General features: G+C 37.4%; 1 protein-coding gene across 1 annotated transcript in view; it reads right to left on the bottom strand.

Annotated features, from left to right (window-relative positions):
* TTC28 (tetratricopeptide repeat domain 28) overlaps positions 1–20,654 on the bottom strand; it is a 585,777-nt gene that overhangs the window by 293,057 nt on the left and 272,066 nt on the right. The window contains exon 3 of the mRNA XM_034638030.1: positions 1,796–1,943. Within this exon, the coding sequence (XP_034493921.1) occupies positions 1,796–1,943 (148 nt within the window). The remainder of the gene's footprint in view (positions 1–1,795; positions 1,944–20,654) is intronic.

Below are 20,654 nucleotides of genomic sequence, written 5' to 3'. Positions count from 1 at the left end.
CAACAGCCTCTATAAAATGTTGATAAAAGAAACCCACCTGGAATAGACACAGTGGTAAAAGCAATGCTAAAAATAAATGAGATAAATCAAATTGCCTTAAGGAAAGAGGACAAAATATTGAAGTGCTCCAGGCACCTGTAAGATGCAGCTTTCTCCAGGGTCAGCCTTAGGTCACTCAGCATAAGATAGGAAAGAACATGGCACAGAAAACCCTAAGGGGGACGGCAGCACTGAGCGATTTCTCACAGTGCAGGGAAGATTTCCTTACATTTATCCAAACAAATTGCTTCAAAGGCAAAATGGTAAGTATGATTCTGCTGATCTCAACACATTCACTCCAACATTCTAAGGCAGCAGCAGAAACACCTCAGAATAAAGAAGTGATATCTTCATGAACTAAATAAAGAAATGTTCCATGTAAATTACTAGCAGAAGGGTATAGGGAGAGAATGAGAAAGTGCCAGAAAATGGCAAAGAGAGACAGATTGATTTTTGTTGTTGTTGTCCACTTCCCCCCACAAGCCCTGGAGCTCCAAAGCGCATCTGCTCTAAGTCAGAGTTTATTAACAGCAGGTCCCCCAGTGGGAGAAGCCATTAGGTTCCTACAAGCAAAGAGTCAGCTTTGTATGGGGTTATAAAATCACATGAGGAGAGATTTCCTTATCACTTTTTTTCTAAAACATGCAACCTTCCACTTTCAGGAAAACATTTTTTTATAGCTATGAATCACCCAGAGACTATATGAGTCCCATTTAGTTCATCAAACTTTTATTTAGCATTTATTTTGAGCCAAGTACTGTATTAGCCGATATATTAAAATTATATAATGCCACAAATATTTTCAAAAGTAGATAAAATGTCTAATGACACTGCCATCAAAATTTTTAGATTCATTCAAAAACATACCATTTCAGAGATAAAACAGAGTTCTGCTTGACATAATCTAATTAATATGGAACATTATTAGCGGTCTACTATTTGACGTCAATCTGCCTTAGTGTCTCCATCACTGCAAAAATGGTAACTGGTGCATCCTTTCAGCCCAATCTGTCTAAGGGCTACTGCAAAAATCAATGTTCCTCAAAGTGAAGCCAATCGGTTTTGGGCCTTAGAACTCCTCCAACCTCCAGTACTATTTTCAATCCATTGTTCTTCCAGAATACCAACTGGTATAAAACAGAAGTAACAACAGGAGAAAACCATGTAAACCAGTGTCTGTCTTTTCTCTTTCCTTTTAATTCAACATAATCTTTTCATGTTCCTCTGAAAAATGTTAGACACAGCCTACAGTTAGATCCATATTTCCTTTTCTGAAATACTAGAATGTCTAGTATCTTCTCTTATTTGATTATTTCTAGATGGCATATTGGTCCAACTGAGTAAATCAATTTACTTCTAGAGGTGTTGTGACTTAGAGGTACAGAATCTTAGAACTATTAAAAAAAAAAAAGTATTCTTTAGATAACCCTGAAATCCATTCTTTAGAAAACCCTGAAAGCAGAAGTTAATTCATTCACACGCAGTCANATTCACACACAGTCATATAGTTTATGAAAAATTAAAAAAATATAATCCAGGTCCATAAGCTTCTGGGCCAGTGGCCTTACCACCATCCCATTCCACCTCATTAACATCAGCTATGGATGGTGATTCTTGATCTTCCTTTGTGCAAAATATTCAATCTTGGCAAATTTGATAACCTATCGGTTTTCAGTGCCTGAGTCCAAAGTCTTTAAAGGCCAAGGAATGTCCTACTTTAAATTGCTGTCAGACCAAACACTTTCATCATATTTACCTCTCATGGGAGATTTCATGGCAGCTTCTACCATCCCCACCAGAAGCTGGAGACTCTTGGGGTCCTGAGCCAGTCCAGAGGCAAAGGCTGCCAGGGCATCGGCATGACGTCCGAGGTACTGGAGGGCAACACCCTGTCGGAAGTATGCCTGGAAATAAAGAAAAGGTAGTGCGTGTTTTACTTATACACTATGCTCCAAGAAGGCTGATGGTGACTCTTTATTACAACAACTGGTCGGCAGGTCTAAGACGAAGATTGTCTTGGTTCAAAAACCTAGTAAACAGTCTGAAATCAATTCTGATTTATTCTAACATCCTAAAATGTGAGCATCCTTCTTTCAAGGAAATTATATTTAAAACTTTCACTCTTCTCACTTTTAGAAGTTAATTTATTAACTCTACAACATTCTTTGGCATTTACAAATTGCTTTTTTTTGGATGTTTTTTAAAATATTTTTTATCGTACCTTTAACCACACAAACTCCTCAAAGACAGGTGTTTGGTGATTTTTCTATATCTCACCAAAGTATCTGGTATGGTGCAAGATACATGAGAGACACTCAAATTCTACTTACTTCAAATTTTCCCCTTTTATATAATCTCACCAAAGTATCTGGTATGGTGCAAGATACATGAGAGATCTCACCAAAGTATCTGGTATGGTGCAAGATACATGAGAGACACTCAAATTCTACTTACTTCAAATTTTCCCCTTTTATATAATTAAAGGGAAAAAATCAACGTGTGATGGTTATTAAGATAAGATAATTTTAATAATGTTGTAATATAACATAGCTATATTTAATGTGGTGTTTCAGACATAATATTTAAAAGTTGATATCTAAAATATGTGTGCTTCACTCAGAAACAAAATAAGATTATTGTCCTTTGTGTTCTTTAATTGGATTAGTTTAAAAACTAGTATTACAACTCTGATTTTAGAAAACATCTTTCCTTCCAGCTAATTGCAGAAAGGGCCAGAAAATTAATAAAATACTTAAATTTTAGAATAGTCTTAAGATACACAGTTTGTTTTTAGGCACACAGAGTAAAAAGAAGTAAATGAACAAAATGTTACTAGCATATAACTATTGAAGGACATTGTACCTGATTAAATGATACACAAAAATGACATTGATACACTCACTGCTTATATGACATCTACTTCTAAAATACCTGGCCTTCTGTTTCACTTAAATAATCTTATTATATGTTTATAACAAACATTTAACTTTTTCAGTCCAATATGCTTTGAAATTGCCACAAATTATATTCATGGGATCTAAATGAAGTTTCAAACAACTCCTAAAACTGCCACTCAATAAACTTAATACAAAATTTTATAATTTTATATTATATACACTGAGCAAGGGCACTTTTCATGTATACAAAACATATGTACTTACCTTATCTGATTTCATTTTTATAACTCCCTGTTGAAGTAATTTAGGATAGGTAATATTATTAAGTGTTTCTATTAAGAAACAATCCATAAACAGAATGAATTCTCAATTATGGGCTATTCAGACTTCTATTAGTTTAAACTACCAGCAGCTGTTAAAATTCAGACCCTAGTAAGACAATAACCTGTAAATGCACTTTCATTACTAATTCATCAGATCACTTCCTTTCAATGGACTCAGCCACGGTTTTAATCTTTAATGTGTTTATAGACATTTGTCACGACCCTTTTCATGTCACATTTTCGGTGATTTCTATAATCCAAGAGGCAATGTATACTACATTCCAACTAAAAAAACTATAGTTTAGCTTTAATATAGCATTTCTAGAAAATGTAAACTAAAACAAAAAGTATATTTATTTATATATACACATATATATGCCAAATATCTATAAATTATTATTATTATTTATGGAGAGAGACAAAAAATGTCTGTAGTTTTTGATTTCAGGTCTACATTTTATTTTATTTTATTTTATTTTATTTTTTAGAGATTTTATTTATTTATTCGACAGAGATAGAGACAGCCAGCGAGAGAGGGAACACAAGCAGGGGGAGTGGGAGAGGAAGAAGCAGGCTCATAGCAGAGGAGCCTGATGTGGGGCTCGATCCCATAACGCCAGGATCACGCCCTGAGCCGAAGGCAGACGCTTAACCGCTATGCCACTCAGGCACCCCTCAGGTCTATATTTTAAGAAACACAAAAATCTACTGTGGTAATCATTTCAATTACAATTACAATATATATATAAGGCAAATCTTGCTATACACCTTCAACCAATACAGTTATTTCAATAAAACTGGGGGGGGACACACAAAAATCTTACAAGAGTCTCAATGAATTTTGATAATTTCTTGTATATTTAAAACAAAACATCATTCATTACTTCACTGAAAGAACTGCTTTCCCAGTCTGACAATGAAATCACTGAAAAGTATGATTTATCTATTCTGTCCAGGTTGGCAAAGTTCAGTATTAAATGCAAGTTAAGGTCTCAAGTTTACACGGCAGTTACACAAGAAGAGTATGCATGTTTTGTCGTTTTCTTAGGGCACTCAGAAATGAGATAAGAAAAGGTACAGGGGCGCCTGGGTGGCACGGCGGTTAGGTGTCTGCCTTCGGCTCAGGGCGTGATCCTGGCGTTACGGGATCAAGCCCCACGTCAGGCTCCTCCACTATGAGCCTGCTTCTCCTCTCCCACTCCCCCTGCTTGTGTTCCCTCTCTCGCTGGCTGTCTCTATCTCTGTCAAATAAATAAATAAAATCTTTAAAAAAAAAAAAAAAAGAAAAGGTACAACTTGGCCATGCTTCCAAGGAAAAGAATCCTGGTTTCCTTTCTTCAGAAGATTTTGAAAAGAGGTACAAGAGAGAAGGCTCAAAGGTCTCCTTGGTCCTCCCTTAGGCCCCTCCAGAACCCCCAACTCAACTTTATATGATCTCACTTAAAAGCTTAAGAGTTGTATCCCAGTCAAGACATAAAGCATAATTAGATCAAACTCTGACAAACCCCTGTTCTAAACTCATAGACTGGGACTCCCCCAACTTTTTCCATACAATACTCATTGCACATACAAATAGCTGTTGAATAAAAAGTAGTTATCTGTATTAGTTATCTATACTTTTGTGAGAGAAATGCCACTATGGAGTTCAACTGATTATGATAAAACATAGAGACCGCAGGTTACTGTGATAGAATAAAAAGAATCTAGCACAGTGTGCCTGACAGAGTAAATACACAATAAAATTAGCTATTTTGATTAATGAGAAAAGAACCACAATACACAATTACAGACCAAAAGAATATAAGGGGAATCTAAGAAATATTTCAAATATTCTATTATTCAATATAATATGACTCAATTCCTATCATTGCTTCATTCACTCCTCCCCTTGCTCCCTAAAAGACTGTTTAAAACTGGGAACTCACGGCTTTAAGGCTCCCAGACAAAATTTGATCCACCCAACTAAAACAAATTAGTATTGTCAAGTCCTGAGAGATTCAGCAGCCACTCACAGGATCCTCTGCCAGCCTTTTCCAAGCCAAAGGTCAAGATGTGCTGAAATTCACAGCTGTTTACCGTGGCTTCACGAGAACTGATGTGATCTGCTGTAGTCTATCTGCTTCTCCCCTACCGATTCCTGCTACTAGTTTTTCTTCTACCATCACAGGTTTCACAGGAAACTAATTCATCTAGGAAAGGGGCAAATTTTGATCATTAAGGATTGAGCAGAAGCAGTATACGCACAGCACAGCGAGGAACGGGGTGCCCACGGGGCAACGTTGAACACTTGGTGCCCAGGCAACTTCAGCAACCCCCTCATGTACACCACAGTCTAGCCACAGATTATGCAGCAGATGGAGAAGGAAGAGCAACATGGACTCACTACTCAGAGCACCTATACCCTGAGAATAACGGTTTTAACCTAAAGCTTTAGCCAAGAAGAGAAACTTAAAGGGTGTAGTGAATACACTGGACTAAAGGTGGAAAGCCTAGAGTTTCAAGTGTTGCAGAGTCATTCACCACAAAGAACCCTCAATGATTATTCCACACATGCTACTCAGTAACCTCACCAATAATACAAATACAACTGNAAGTGTTGCAGAGTCATTTACCACAAAGAACCCTCAATGATTATTCCACACATGCTACTCAGTAACCTCACCAATAATACAAATACAACTGGTTACAAGAATAAGTTTCCATGCTTCCTTCCTTCCATTAATATTCCCGAAAAATCTACAGCACCAGGCACTGTGATGTGTACCACAAATAAAAAGAAAAAGGCAGGACTCTTAGCCTCAAGCTACTCGCAGTCCAGAGGAGAAGAATATAAAGAGCTCTAATGTCTTGACTGCTACGTGCAGTAGCTGCTTACTAATAGTAAGGGCTTGTAATATTTCAGCAGTAATAAAAATGTAACTAACAACCAAAGTATTTATGCCTATTGTTGAAATTGTTAGTATTTGCTTTTTATTATGCGGCCATTCCTCTCATCTCAGAGAGTCTGCAATGGACTGAAGTTTGTATCGCTCCAAATCAGTATGTCGAAACCTAATCCCCACCGTGATGATATTTGGAGGTGGAGTTCTAGGAAGGTGATTAGGTCTAGAGTGGAGCCCCCATGAATGAGATCAGTGCTCTTATAAAAGAGACCCAAAAGCTCCCTCTCCCCTTCTGCCACATGAGGACACAGAAGGAATAGACACAGCCTGTCTATTCACTAGGAAATGGGCCCTTACCAGACACTAAATCTGCAGTCACCTTCATCTTGGACTTCCCAACGAGAAATAAATGTTTGTTGTTTAAGCCAACCGGTCTATGGTATTTTGTTACAGCAGTCCAGATGGGCTAAAACAGGGTTAAAGTACAAACACTCAAAGACTAAATGGGGGAAAACAGTAAGCTCTTCACCCTTCAAGCACTCCTGGAAGCAGTGACGGACCTGGAAGCCTTTACTTTGAACATACCATTTCTGGTTTCCAGTTCTAAAACATCACTGAACTCGGTCATAACATAACATGCTACTCTCCCACAGCTCAAGTGAGTGATGAGGTAAATTACTATGCTCATGGGCACATATATATACTTAGGACATAAAATATAGAACAAATACATGTAATATGTAATGCTACATAAAATTACACGTGTTTGCTTATGCGCACAATCTGTTACCTAGTTCAAGCATTCACAAATATTCTGCTTTCAATTATTCTGTACTTTCTCATGTTATACTTCAATATTCCTAATCTTTCACTGTTTTAACATTTTTACATTTTCTAAAGAATAAATATGCCTATAACATGGTGATATGCTTGCTAGCCAATCATACCACCTGCTACCACATCATCGCCACCTTTTTCAACAATGTTTATAAATTGCCTAACTACTTTGCTGAATTTTCCCTTATTATTTTATTTAAAAATGAGTAGAAATGGGGGAAATAGAAATGCCAATTCTCGTTTCTAAAAAGCAACAGTATTAATCTATAATTTAACACAACTGGGTCAAAACGAAAATGATTGCCGGGTGCCAAAGGGAGAAAAACTTTAATATCACTGGATGTACACAGAACAACTAACTATGCTCAGTTGTGATAGAAAAGAATAAAATTAGAGAACATGAAAAAATGATTCTTAAAAGGAAAAGGCATGATTTGAGATTTTATTTTTTAGTTATCTAGGAATTAACACTTTCCACTCACTGAACAAGTCGATCTCTGGTTTAATATTTTCCTTCTTAATATTTTATATATTTGACTTTCAGGAATGCTTTGTATGGGAAAATAAAAGACTATTATTACTTAAAATAGATATAAGACATATGAGAAAAATGTAAATATATACAAATTACCTACTATCACATTTATTATACATTATAAATTATACATTATATCACATAAAAATGTATACATAAAAATGAAGGCATAGAATCCACGTCCTCAATAAGTTGTTTAAAAAAATAATAAAAAAAGATTTTATTTGTACCTGAAAGAGAGAGAACACAAGGAGTGGGAGGAGCAGAGTGGGAGGGAAAGGGACAAGCAGACTGTGCTGAGCCCAGAGCCCAACACAGGGCTAAATTCCAGGACCCTGAGATCATGACCCAAGCTGAAACCAAGAGTCAGACGCTTAACCGACTGAGCCACTCAGGTGCCCCCTCAATAAGTTGTCACCCTCTTATATCAAATAGGCACCTGTATGGATACATACATGCTAATTACTTTTTTTCTTTCCTTACATGCAAATTATTTTTGTTATATATTTTGTTACGTATGTTTCACTTAGGAAAAGGGATAAATTAATAGAACTTTCTACAGTGATAGAACTGTTCTCTGTATTCTCTAATAATGGCAGCCTCTAGCCAGTCACACTTGGCCACTGAGCACTTTAAATGTGGCTAAAGTGACTAAGAAACTAAATTTGAAATTTTATTTCATTTTAATTACTTCAAATTTAAATAGCCAGGAGTGGCTGGTAGCTACTAGAATGGACAATGCAGTTCTAAAATTTGGTCTGCCTCTAACAACAAACCTCCAAACATAAATCTAAACTGGAAATTGAAAGGGGATATATTAAACGAGAGAAATAACTACTACCAAGCTCTGAACTAAAGCTATGTGCCTTACTCCCAAGGCAGCTGTGGCGAAAAGAGAAAGGACTCAGAAGACTGACGTTGGAATCCTGTCCTGATTACTTTCTAGCTGTGTGCCTTTGGCCAAGATACTTAACTTCACCAAACTTCATGCTCCATTTCCACTTATAGAGAGAATAATGATGACCTCAAAGGGTTGTAACAATGATTGCTGACTGATTTCACGTATGAAATACAAAACACAGAGTAGCCACTTTTTAAAAAGCTGAACAGAACTGATTGTTTCACTGTTACTCTTATTTGGTATTTGCTATTTAATCAAGTGGCTCATCTGCTTCACCAGCCTGCAGATCAGAAATCACCTTTGGTGAAGTGGGCCAAGGACTGACAAAAATTAGACACAAAGCAAAAATTAATGATCATATGATTACCTTGAGTCACTAGGGAAAGAGTCAATTTACATTTGGCACCTTCTGTTTAAGAAGCCTGTAAAGTAGGGGCGCCTGGGTGGCTCGCTTGAGCGGCTGACTCTTGATTTCCGCTCAGGTCGTCATCTCAGGGCTGTGAGATTGAGCCCTGCGATGGGGTGTGGAGTCTGCTTAGGATTCTCTCTCTCCCCCTCTCCCCCTGCTCCCCTCTTCCTCTCTTAAAAAAAAAATTAAAAATGTTTACACTTTGGCAATTGATTGGGTAGGCTTCAATTATCTAGTAAATTCATTATCTGGGAAAAACATCATATGTAGTTTAAATAAGGTTCACTGGCCCAGGTGAAAAAGAAGATGGAGGTGGCAGAAAATAGATGACCAAAAATACAGTAAAAAAAAAAAAAATCTGTGTGTAGAAACATGAAACAGTCTTTCCTCCCAGAGGCTTTATACTGACACACTGATTATGAGAATTACAAGGTTTACAAGGTTGTAAGGCCCAAGCCTGACACCTATTTTTTTAATTAATTAATTTTTTTAAGGTTTTATTTATTTATTTGTGTGTGTGTGTGTGTGTGTGAGAGAGAGAGAGAGAGAGAGCACTCCTTCCATTAGGAGCCCGATGCAGGGCTCGATCACAGCACCTTGGGATCATGACCTGAGCCAAAGGCAGACGTTTAACCGACTGAGTCACCCAGGCGCCCCAATGACACCTGTTTTAGAATTAACAAGAGCCCCATCGTACCACAGCAGTCCTGCCACCATAAATCATCACTAAGTTCTACTGCATATATGTAGGTGTTTTATTTTCCAAAAACTTTTCTGGCTATCATTCCTTCAGCTGCTAACTCTGTGCCCCACACAGTGCTAGGTTCTTTCCATAACTTATCACTGACTCTCACAATGTCTTGCAAGACGGTCCTATAATGCCTATTACACAAAAGAGGTGGTTATGAAACTTGCCCCAAATCATACAGCTACAAAGCGAGACAAACCTGCTGCCAAACTCTTTCTCTTTCCACTATTCCACACTACCTCTTTGATAAAAGAATTAATGGCGTGCAATTAACCTCTAAATCAAGGTTTTTGTCTGTGAACTCTTGTACTTGCAAAATTCAACCTATGGAGGCAGAAATGAAGGAAAATCAGAATTGACACAGAAAATTTATGAACATGAATATTTCATCTCTGTTCCATTAGCAACCGTTGATTGTAGAACAATTTTTAATGAATTGAATGAAGGAAAAATTCATTTCATTAACCTTTCATATAAATGTATTATTATTGAACCAAACAGGCCACTGTACTTGCAACTCAGTTCGATGTTAATTAGATTACAGGCATGAGGCTTTAAATCAAAAAGAAACAAAAGAAGCCATCAGCAAGCTTCTCAGCCATTGCTTGTTTGTTTGCTGGCTAAAATGGATTTTTACCTGCAATACAAATTGCTATGCTTCTTTTATTTTCCGACATTTTCAAGTGAATTTTCTCTTGCTTCTGTATGCTGACACTTTATATTAAAAATAAAAATAAAAATAAAAAAAATCTTGAGAATCAGCAAAGAGCACATTCTTCATGTAGCAATATGTTTTACCTGCTCAGCTGGGAGTAATCATTCCTATCTCTCCAGAAAACTACACTTGTATTTTTTACTAGTCTGCCTTATTGTATGCTGAAAGCACATGCAAGAGATTGGAAGCTATTTCAGAAAATACCATTATTGAGTTTGCAACCCGGAGACAGAGGCCCAAATGGCCTAAACATAATGTTCTAACCAAATCTGCAGCTGTGAGTTGTTTTTCTCCCCAACATAGGCTTTTCGTCCATTTAATCTGCTCTCAGTCCTAATTGTTTCATATCATATCAGTTATTCCTTTTCCCAAAATTAATTTTTAGCTACTTGTAGCAAAAGTGTCAAGATAAAAAAAATTTATGGGAAAATCGTATTTTAAAAAGAAATTAGAAATCTGATAAGAAGTTAAAGAAAAGATAAAATGACAACCAGGAGTTAACTAAGTAGGTGTCATTTTCTAGAGCTGGAGTGATTCCCAAACTTAATGTTTATGTCAGATTATAAAATGTGTGTACCATCATCTGGAGTTTCTCTTCTAAGCTTTAAAAATAAACAGTGAAGGAAGTTTGAAGTCCCCTAGAGGAATGGTTCTGAAGTTTCCGTATCTTGTGCCTTCGCTCTATGGGTGTGGCATAGGAAGAGTATAAAATCATGCCAAGAAGAAAACCAGAGAATTTCCTGAACATTCTCCAAGAAATCATCTGGCTTTAGCAAGAGTTCTATGCCCCTGCCCTACCAATCTTTCCACAATCCTGGAACACAGAGCTTCTGTGCCTTCACACACACAGCCTGGTCCTGGGGAATGTGGTAAGACTAGAAGCAAAGTGGAAAAAAATAATGGTGGGCAGAGAGAATGGTGGATGTGGGAAAACAGTAAAACCAACAGTATGGGAATGAAAAGAGACTGAATCTCACTAGTTACTGAAAAAAACAATTGGCATCTCACCTACCATAATGTAGTTACACCGAAACCACGCCACATTAATGGGAATCCATTCCTTCCAGAAAGCAGGCTATCAGAAATTATTACAGGGCACCGAGGTGGTTCAGTTGGTTAAGCATCTGCCTTCAGCTCAGGTCATGATCTCAGAGTCCTGGGATTGACCCTTGGGTCCAGGGCTACCTGCTCAGCGGGGTGTCTGCTTCTCCCTCTCCCTCTCCCCCTCCCCTCCTGCTCATGCTCGCGCTCTCTCGCTCTCTCTCAAATAGATAAAATCTTTTTTAAAAAATATTGCCGTAAGTGCTATATATTGGGATAGGGGAGTTCTACATAAGGTTTCCTTGAGCAAATGAAGTTCTACCATTAGTAACTCACTTCATGATCTTGCTGATGNAGTCTTTCCTCCCAGAGGCTTTATACTGACACACTGATTATGAGAATTACAAGGTTTACAAGGTTGTAAGGCCCAAGCCTGACACCTATTTTTTTAATTAATTAATTTTTTTAAGGTTTTATTTATTTATTTGTGTGTGTGTGTGTGTGTGTGAGAGAGAGAGAGAGAGAGAGCACTCCTTCCATTAGGAGCCCGATGCAGGGCTCGATCACAGCACCTTGGGATCATGACCTGAGCCAAAGGCAGACGTTTAACCGACTGAGTCACCCAGGCGCCCCAATGACACCTGTTTTAGAATTAACAAGAGCCCCATCGTACCACAGCAGTCCTGCCACCATAAATCATCACTAAGTTCTACTGCATATATGTAGGTGTTTTATTTTCCAAAAACTTTTCTGGCTATCATTCCTTCAGCTGCTAACTCTGTGCCCCACACAGTGCTAGGTTCTTTCCATAACTTATCACTGACTCTCACAATGTCTTGCAAGACGGTCCTATAATGCCTATTACACAAAAGAGGTGGTTATGAAACTTGCCCCAAATCATACAGCTACAAAGCGAGACAAACCTGCTGCCAAACTCTTTCTCTTTCCACTATTCCACACTACCTCTTTGATAAAAGAATTAATGGCGTGCAATTAACCTCTAAATCAAGGTTTTTGTCTGTGAACTCTTGTACTTGCAAAATTCAACCTATGGAGGCAGAAATGAAGGAAAATCAGAATTGACACAGAAAATTTATGAACATGAATATTTCATCTCTGTTCCATTAGCAACCGTTGATTGTAGAACAATTTTTAATGAATTGAATGAAGGAAAAATTCATTTCATTAACCTTTCATATAAATGTATTATTATTGAACCAAACAGGCCACTGTACTTGCAACTCAGTTCGATGTTAATTAGATTACAGGCATGAGGCTTTAAATCAAAAAGAAACAAAAGAAGCCATCAGCAAGCTTCTCAGCCATTGCTTGTTTGTTTGCTGGCTAAAATGGATTTTTACCTGCAATACAAATTGCTATGCTTCTTTTATTTTCCGACATTTTCAAGTGAATTTTCTCTTGCTTCTGTATGCTGACACTTTATATTAAAAATAAAAATAAAAATAAATAAAATCTTGAGAATCAGCAAAGAGCACATTCTTCATGTAGCAATATGTTTTACCTGCTCAGCTGGGAGTAATCATTCCTATCTCTCCAGAAAACTACACTTGTATTTTTTACTAGTCTGCCTTATTGTATGCTGAAAGCACATGCAAGAGATTGGAAGCTATTTCAGAAAATACCCATTATTGAGTTTGCAACCCGGAGACAGAGGCCCAAATGGCCTAAACATAATGTTCTAACCAAATCTGCAGCTGTGAGTTGTTTTTCTCCCCAACATAGGCTTTTCGTCCATTTAATCTGCTCTCAGTCCTAATTGTTTCATATCATATCAGTTATTCCTTTTCCCAAAATTAATTTTTAGCTACTTGTAGCAAAAGTGTCAAGATAAAAAAAATTTATGGGAAAATCGTATTTTAAAAAGAAATTAGAAATCTGATAAGAAGTTAAAGAAAAGATAAAATGACAACCAGGAGTTAACTAAGTAGGTGTCATTTTCTAGAGCTGGAGTGATTCCCAAACTTAATGTTTATGTCAGATTATAAAATGTGTGTACCATCATCTGGAGTTTCTCTTCTAAGCTTTAAAAATAAACAGTGAAGGAAGTTTGAAGTCCCCTAGAGGAATGGTTCTGAAGTTTCCGTATCTTGTGCCTTCGCTCTATGGGTGTGGCATAGGAAGAGTATAAAATCATGCCAAGAAGAAAACCAGAGAATTTCCTGAACATTCTCCAAGAAATCATCTGGCTTTAGCAAGAGTTCTATGCCCCTGCCCTACCAATCTTTCCACAATCCTGGAACACAGAGCTTCTGTGCCTTCACACACACAGCCTGGTCCTGGGGAATGTGGTAAGACTAGAAGCAAAGTGGAAAAAAATAATGGTGGGCAGAGAGAATGGTGGATGTGGGAAAACAATAAAACCAACAGTATGGGAATGAAAAGAGACTGAATCTCACTAGTTACTGAAAAAAACAATTGGCATCTCACCTACCATAATGTAGTTACACCGAAACCACGCCACATTAATGGGAATCCATTCCTTCCAGAAAGCAGGCTATCAGAAATTATTACAGGGCACCGAGGTGGTTCAGTTGGTTAAGCATCTGCCTTCAGCTCAGGTCATGATCTCAGAGTCCTGGGATTGACCCTTGGGTCCAGGGCTACCTGCTCAGCGGGGTGTCTGCTTCTCCCTCTCCCTCTCCCCCTCCCCTCCTGCTCATGCTCGCGCTCTCTCGCTCTCTCTCAAATAGATAAAATCTTTTTTAAAAAATATTGCCGTAAGTGCTATATATTGGGATAGGGGAGTTCTACATAAGGTTTCCTTGAGCAAATGAAGTTCTACCATTAGTAACTCACTTCATGATCTTGCTGATGTATCAACTCTTTGTTTTTCTCATAAAATTGTAACTTAAATGGGAGTCCATAGCATTGTACCATGGAGAAGGGCAAAGCTATACAATGACATAACACATCTCCTGAAAAACCAAATTTATTTGAAGCTTCTGGGAGGGAATTTTTTTTTAAATAATGAACTTTATTTTTAGAGCAGTTTTAGATTCACCATAAAACTGAATGAAAAGTACGAAGAATTCCCATTATAACCATTGTTCTGACATACTCAGGACTTCCCCCATGATCAACATCCCGCACCACAGTGGTACTTGCTTACAATCAATGGGGAATTATTTTTATATGAAAAATTACAGAAGAAAATGAAGAGCTCACACTTTTTTAAAAAAGAAAACATAAGGAAATGCCCTTCTCCACTCTGCCTATGGTCCCAATAGGAAGAGTCCCTGTCTTCTGACTTTAGGTGTTTGGCAAAGCAAAATTTGAGAAGCACCGCCTAAACCACCGACAACTAACCTTTGTCAAAGGCTTCAATGGGAAGTTAGCAGAGTCTCCAGAAAAGAGGAGGGGAGAGGGACATGAAGAGGGTGACATGAGCAAGTGGTGAGAGCAGGGTTGAAAGGTAAGAATATATGCCCCCAAAATGCTTGCACAAACATTTCACTCATGTTTTTCTACATGATAAACTTCACTGCCTGTATCTCTCCCCTTCCAATGTTATGTAATCTTTCCACATTGGCACATGTGTGTTAGGGTGCCACATACCACAACGAAAAGCAAGAACAAGGAAAATGTCAGCCTCTCAATACTTACCAGCACAAAAATGTAACAATACACGTATCTTTTCAAAAGAGAAGGGGTTCCATCTCTAGGCAAGATGGAGTATCTAGTATTTCCCACTGAATACAACTACGCCCTATAAAGACTTAATGGAACAGCTCTCTGAAGATTCTCAAGAGTAAATGGTAGCAGATGAATTGAGGAAGGAGACCAGAATTCAAAGTAGTATCAAATCAGCAATGGTTTCCCTGTTTTATTTATCCTTTCCATCTGGTATTACCGAGCTTGGATCCAAAAGCAGCTCAAAATAAGGAAGTACTCATTGGATTCAAACAGAAAACACTCCAAGAAAAGTCTCCTCCCTCTGGTCAAAGGAGCAAAAAGGAGGACTCCTGAGGGTAAGAGTGGAGAAAATCTTGTATTTTAAGCCTCTTTCCATTCTTTCCCAGTCTAACATCCCGGGCAAGTAACAGGAACAGCAAAAGCAGTGGTTGATGGACGGGCATCCCAAATTCTGAGGGACCATTTTCTCTGGTCCCAAGAGTACAGAATGAGTCCCAATGCTTTTTTCTTTCTCTCTGCCCTCTCACTATTTGATGCCTCATGTAAAGGTAATTATGGGATATGCATGGCAAAACAGAGAAACTAAAGTCCCACTTTCGGCTAGAGAATGGGAAGGGAAGGGGGCAGCCAGAGAGTTGAAAGTATCAAGGAGATCAGATATAGAAGGGGACTTTTGAGAATAATCCCATAAAGAGCTGTTCTAGATCTGACCCTAAATAGCATATCAAAGGCTTTGAGAACTAAATTACCACCCAGTTCGCAGACTGGCCAATGCAATGGGTGATACACACAAAAGAAAGGTCCTAGTAGAACTAGGGTCTGAAAACTTAACTGGCATTGGAACCAAAGTCCACAAAACGTGGGTCGGGGCTTATACCCTGAGCCTCACCAGGTAAACTGTTCATTAAAACAAACCAAACAGCAATTTAAAAAAACAAAAAACAGAACAAAAAAACCTACATGAGCTAATCCCCTTAGCTCTCCCCTTAGAAAACGGCTTTTATTTTATAATTGGAAAACCTAGGTAAAGAGGGTAAAGTTCACAGTGCCTTCCCCTTAGCACATTATGGCTGTAAACAGGCAGTTCTGTTTTGCACGTCCTATTTACAAAGACTTTAATCCTGAAAGGGTTTATGCCAGGGATTCAGGTTTCCCGTTTTCTTTCTTTGTTTTTGTTTTCTTAGGTAGTTATTTATGTGACTGTCCTCCTAACTAAATGGACCAATCTGGGCATAAACCATTTTCTCATTTTCTCTGCTTATAGAAAGGAATGGTTTATTTCAGCACTACAGATAACATCTTGAGGTCTCAGGAGGATGACAAATTGAAACAGTCTCTTTCTTGCCTAACATTTCTTACCCAAGAGTCAAGTGATGATGTTAAGGAATAAACCTCTCTTCTCCTGACAATTTGCACTTATTTTCTTAATAGCCCTGCTAAGATTCAATGAATTTCAGTTCGCTTAGAGCCTACTTAGTGCCTGCCAACAGGCACAGGAAGCTTTCATTCATCAGCATAATAGTCCTTTTGGTGAAGCCTTCCTATTGAAATTATGGCAGCAATTCCAAAAAAGAAACAGCAGAGACGGAACAAATGAATTCCCTTTCAAAAAGAGCCATCAGAATAGCAGAGTAGTTCCTACATAACTAGAAACTTAAAAAATTATTTTGATTGAGAAATGTTTGGAAATTTTATTCAGGATATTTATTTGAATATATTTATTCAAATATAATCAATATAAAATCACATACCTAGTCACTGGCATTATCTATACTTTGCAAAATCATTTGAAAACAAGCACAACCACCAAAAGCAACTATTGGTAATGGTGCACAAATAGTAACATTCACAGGCAAGTGGTGCCTCACTGGCTAAACGGTTCCAGATTCGTGCTCTTCTTTGACCTGGTAAGGTCTCTTGCACCACATAATTCTAGTGTGCTACTTGACAGGTACCTTTTGCTGCAACAATGATGTGATAATGCATCTGTCCTGAAGATTGCAAATTGCTAACATTGTTCCCGCTATCATTTAAGCTCTCTAAAAAACTTTTAGACTGAAACATTTTCTAGTGTTATTTGTTGATGAGTTTTAAACTGTAGAATCAAAATGATTTCATATTTTTAATTAAATTAATCTCTGGCGGGGTTTTTTTTCCTGTAACTGTATCGCCTCTTATCAAAAACGTGTTCTCTACCTATTGTGTATAAATGAATTCAGTGCTGTAGGGATATATAAGAGATCATAATCTCAGCTTTCAGAAAACATATAGTCAACGTGGGGAAATATATTAAAAATGCACATTGAATAATTAAAGAATTGTTTCAGGGGCGCCTGGGTGGCTCAGTCGGTTGAGTGTCTGACTTTTGATTTCGGCTCAGGTCCTGAGATCAAGCCCCATGTTGGGCTCTGTGCTCAGTGGGGAGTCTGCTTGAGATTCTCTCTCCCCCTCTCCCTCCGCTCCTCCCCCGACTTGCACATGTTCTCTATAATAAATAAATAAAATCTTAAAAAGAGAATTATTTCCAAGCAACATATAAATAAGTGCATGTAAAAATTGAATATGGGTCTTCCTCAATGTACAAAGGAATTGTTTTCTGAAAGTTCACTTTCAAGTCAGTTGCTCAGAATGCTTTAAGCATTTTTACCACAAACAAATTACGCTGTAAAGTATGGTTATATTATCCAGCCAGTTCACAATGACCTGGTTCATACAAAATGTCAGCAGATCACAGGACTATCAATATTACAGAAAGGATCAGAAATGGAACTGATGTTTGTTAGTATGTGGCAAGCACTTTCACATAAGTAATGTTATTTAGTCTTAATAATCCTGTAAAGTAGATTATTATGCCTTTCTTTAAAGATAAGGATCCTGAAACTGATAAAGGTTAAGTCACTTGCCCAAGGTAATAGGTTGTAAGTGACAGAACATAGATTTAAACCCAGAATGTCTAACTCTGAAGCCAGATCTCCACTCCTATAGCATGTAGCTACCCTCTAAAACAACATTGATCAGGGAGCACTTTTTCCGTGCCCAAAAGGGAACGTCAGGAATATGTCCCACAGACTGAAAGCTCTTGAAGTGCAGAGAAATGCCTTTTCATCTTGGTATCTCCAGTGTGGCTGTCTGACACAGAGTAGGTACCCAAAGATTACTGAATGAACAAACAAAAGAACAAATGAACAAATTAGTGGAAAATGAGTTCTTAAAAGGAGGGGTTATTTTTTATTCATATCTATATACATACAACCTACCATAGAGATATAATCTATCAATAAATATTTATTAACTAAAGAATTCCATTCCACTAGCACACCTTCTCTCGTTCTGCTTTTCCTAAATTTGCAATCCCGACCGCTTCCAAATTCATGCTTGAACTTAATGTCTTTCAAAATCTCAATTCTCTCCTTCCTTTGCTTAGGCGCTGAAATCTTTTATGCGGCTCAGCATGCTCCCCAGTCAGGACAGATATGAATTTAACCCAGCAAGCTTTACCCATAAAGCTCTTGGATCTCTGAATTTGAAAAAGATGCACTGCCCCTTGGGGAAAAATTATCCAAACTAATATCAATGAAGTGGATTTATCCTGTCCAGAGGAAATGCAAATGCACTTGGTTGCATCAACTTTCTGAAACTACACTTCTAAAGCAAATTAAGAAACCCATTTCAAGTTGTTTGAAAGGAATGTTGGCTGACACTTGCAAATTAGTCTTCTAGAGAGAAGTAGCTCTAATTCTGCAGCTTATCATTTCAAATGATCTTAGAGATGAATATTCACATCCCATATCAATTTTTAATGTAATGGATAGAATCCCAAAAGCTTGAAAACTAGGTTCTACTTCATAATCTGTCATTCTCTCTACCTTCTTTCAGGATACATTAATTTTTTAGTAAGTTCTTTTAAGTAGCTCCTAAGATATATTTTTAACCACTACAAGTTCAAAAACGATATGCAAAGCCCCTAATTTAGTTGCTATCTTATGTAAAGAATCCTTAATTATAAAATGGTGACCATAATTAAATAAAAATATAGAAGTGATGGGAACACAGGTTCTGAAACTCTCACACTAAAAGTCCTTGAAAAAAAGACAAATCATTTTCTTAAGCTCCCAGATGAACACATTTAATATCCTATACTAACCATGTTGATTATTTTCAAAATTACCCTGAATATTATTAATGGCAAATGTTAAACTACCAAATATCCTGTAATATTGATAAGTTCTCTCTAAAGACATGGCTCAGCAATTTGTGAAACAAGAGAACCAGCAGTACTTTAAGAAGGAACAACAACAAAATCTTCAGTCCCTTCAGCACAATTGGCTCAGAGCAATGAAAGAGAAATACTTGTTTTTAAAACATACTTTATATCTACATTTAAATGCCTAATTAATCCTAATAATTAAATGCAACCACTGACCACTTTCTGCGCAAGATCTCTTTTTTATTTCCATAAACTCTGGAATTTAATGGAAATCACTGTGTCATTATGGCCAGGGTAATAAATGCCTATTGGTCAATAAGCTCTGAACCTTAACAGGCAGTTAACTAATTCAGTTGGAAATAAGACCAATAGTTCTAATGGCCTCTAATTTCACTGCAAGAGTCCAGCCTTATGAACTATAGATGGTTTTCATGAGCTCTTCCTATAGCGGAGGACAGCAATTTAAATGTAAAAAACACGCATTTGAAATTCAAGAGCTTACACTGATCTCATTTGCCAGGGAGACCACAGATCAGAAGAGGTCCTCCCTGAAGAAATATTTCAGCTCCATAAGCAGAGCCAACGCAAACAAAAATAGAACAATTTTAAATTACAAGAGCTCAATTTAGTCTATTTGAAAATTATTCAAATTTTCTTATGGTTATTTCAAACAATCTGAATAGTTTGCTTTAAAACTGGACAAAAGTAACAACTGTAAAAACACCTTGTAATAAAAACAAAAAGGGAGGCTTAGAAAGTTGATCTCTTCCTGCTGTCTCACTCACCCTCCCCTGAGAGTGAAGGCCTCTAGATTTCAACATAAATAGATACACTTTAGTATACAGATATCAGTGCACTTGAAATCAAAATAGTCTGGAGACATCAGTATCCACTCAAAACCCAATCCTTTCAAGCGTTTGTCTCACGTTGCAACAGCAGAGAAAGCACCTCAAGCGAGGAAGTAAGAATGTCCCTTTGCCCTATGATGCCGGGGGTGATCTTCTACATGAAATGAAAAGAGGTTATGTTCATTGTTCGGCCAACGTTCAATTCTGGCCTGACCATTCCAGGCCTCTATCCACCCTTCTATAGTAGCTACACCTACTTCCAGGAAAATCTCTTAAATTACATATTTGGGCTCCTTTATATGAAATGACATTTCATTTAAAAAACATTTACATGCCAAAATTCAAACTCCTTTTATTTATTCATCACTTACTTTAATTATGGTGAAAGTAGTTAAAGTTCTCTGGCATAATTTTGTACCAAATTTTCTGACAAACCTAAAGAAAATAAATTGCTATATTTTCTAGCCTCTAGTTCAATCATAATCACATTTCCTGCAAAACATTTAGACTAGATTAATCTTCCTGAGAGCACAGTAATTAAGACCGTAACAATATATGGTAGTAAACTGGAACACTGTTCAAGGAGTAAAGAAACCTTGGGCTGGTTTTACCCTTGTT

The sequence above is a fragment of the Ailuropoda melanoleuca genome, chromosome 12 (genome assembly GCF_002007445.2).
Source record: "Ailuropoda melanoleuca isolate Jingjing chromosome 12, ASM200744v2, whole genome shotgun sequence".
Taxonomy (NCBI): Eukaryota; Metazoa; Chordata; class Mammalia; order Carnivora; family Ursidae; genus Ailuropoda; species Ailuropoda melanoleuca.
Note: the sequence above shows the minus strand (reverse complement) of the source record. Positions and strands in the feature narration are given on the sequence as shown.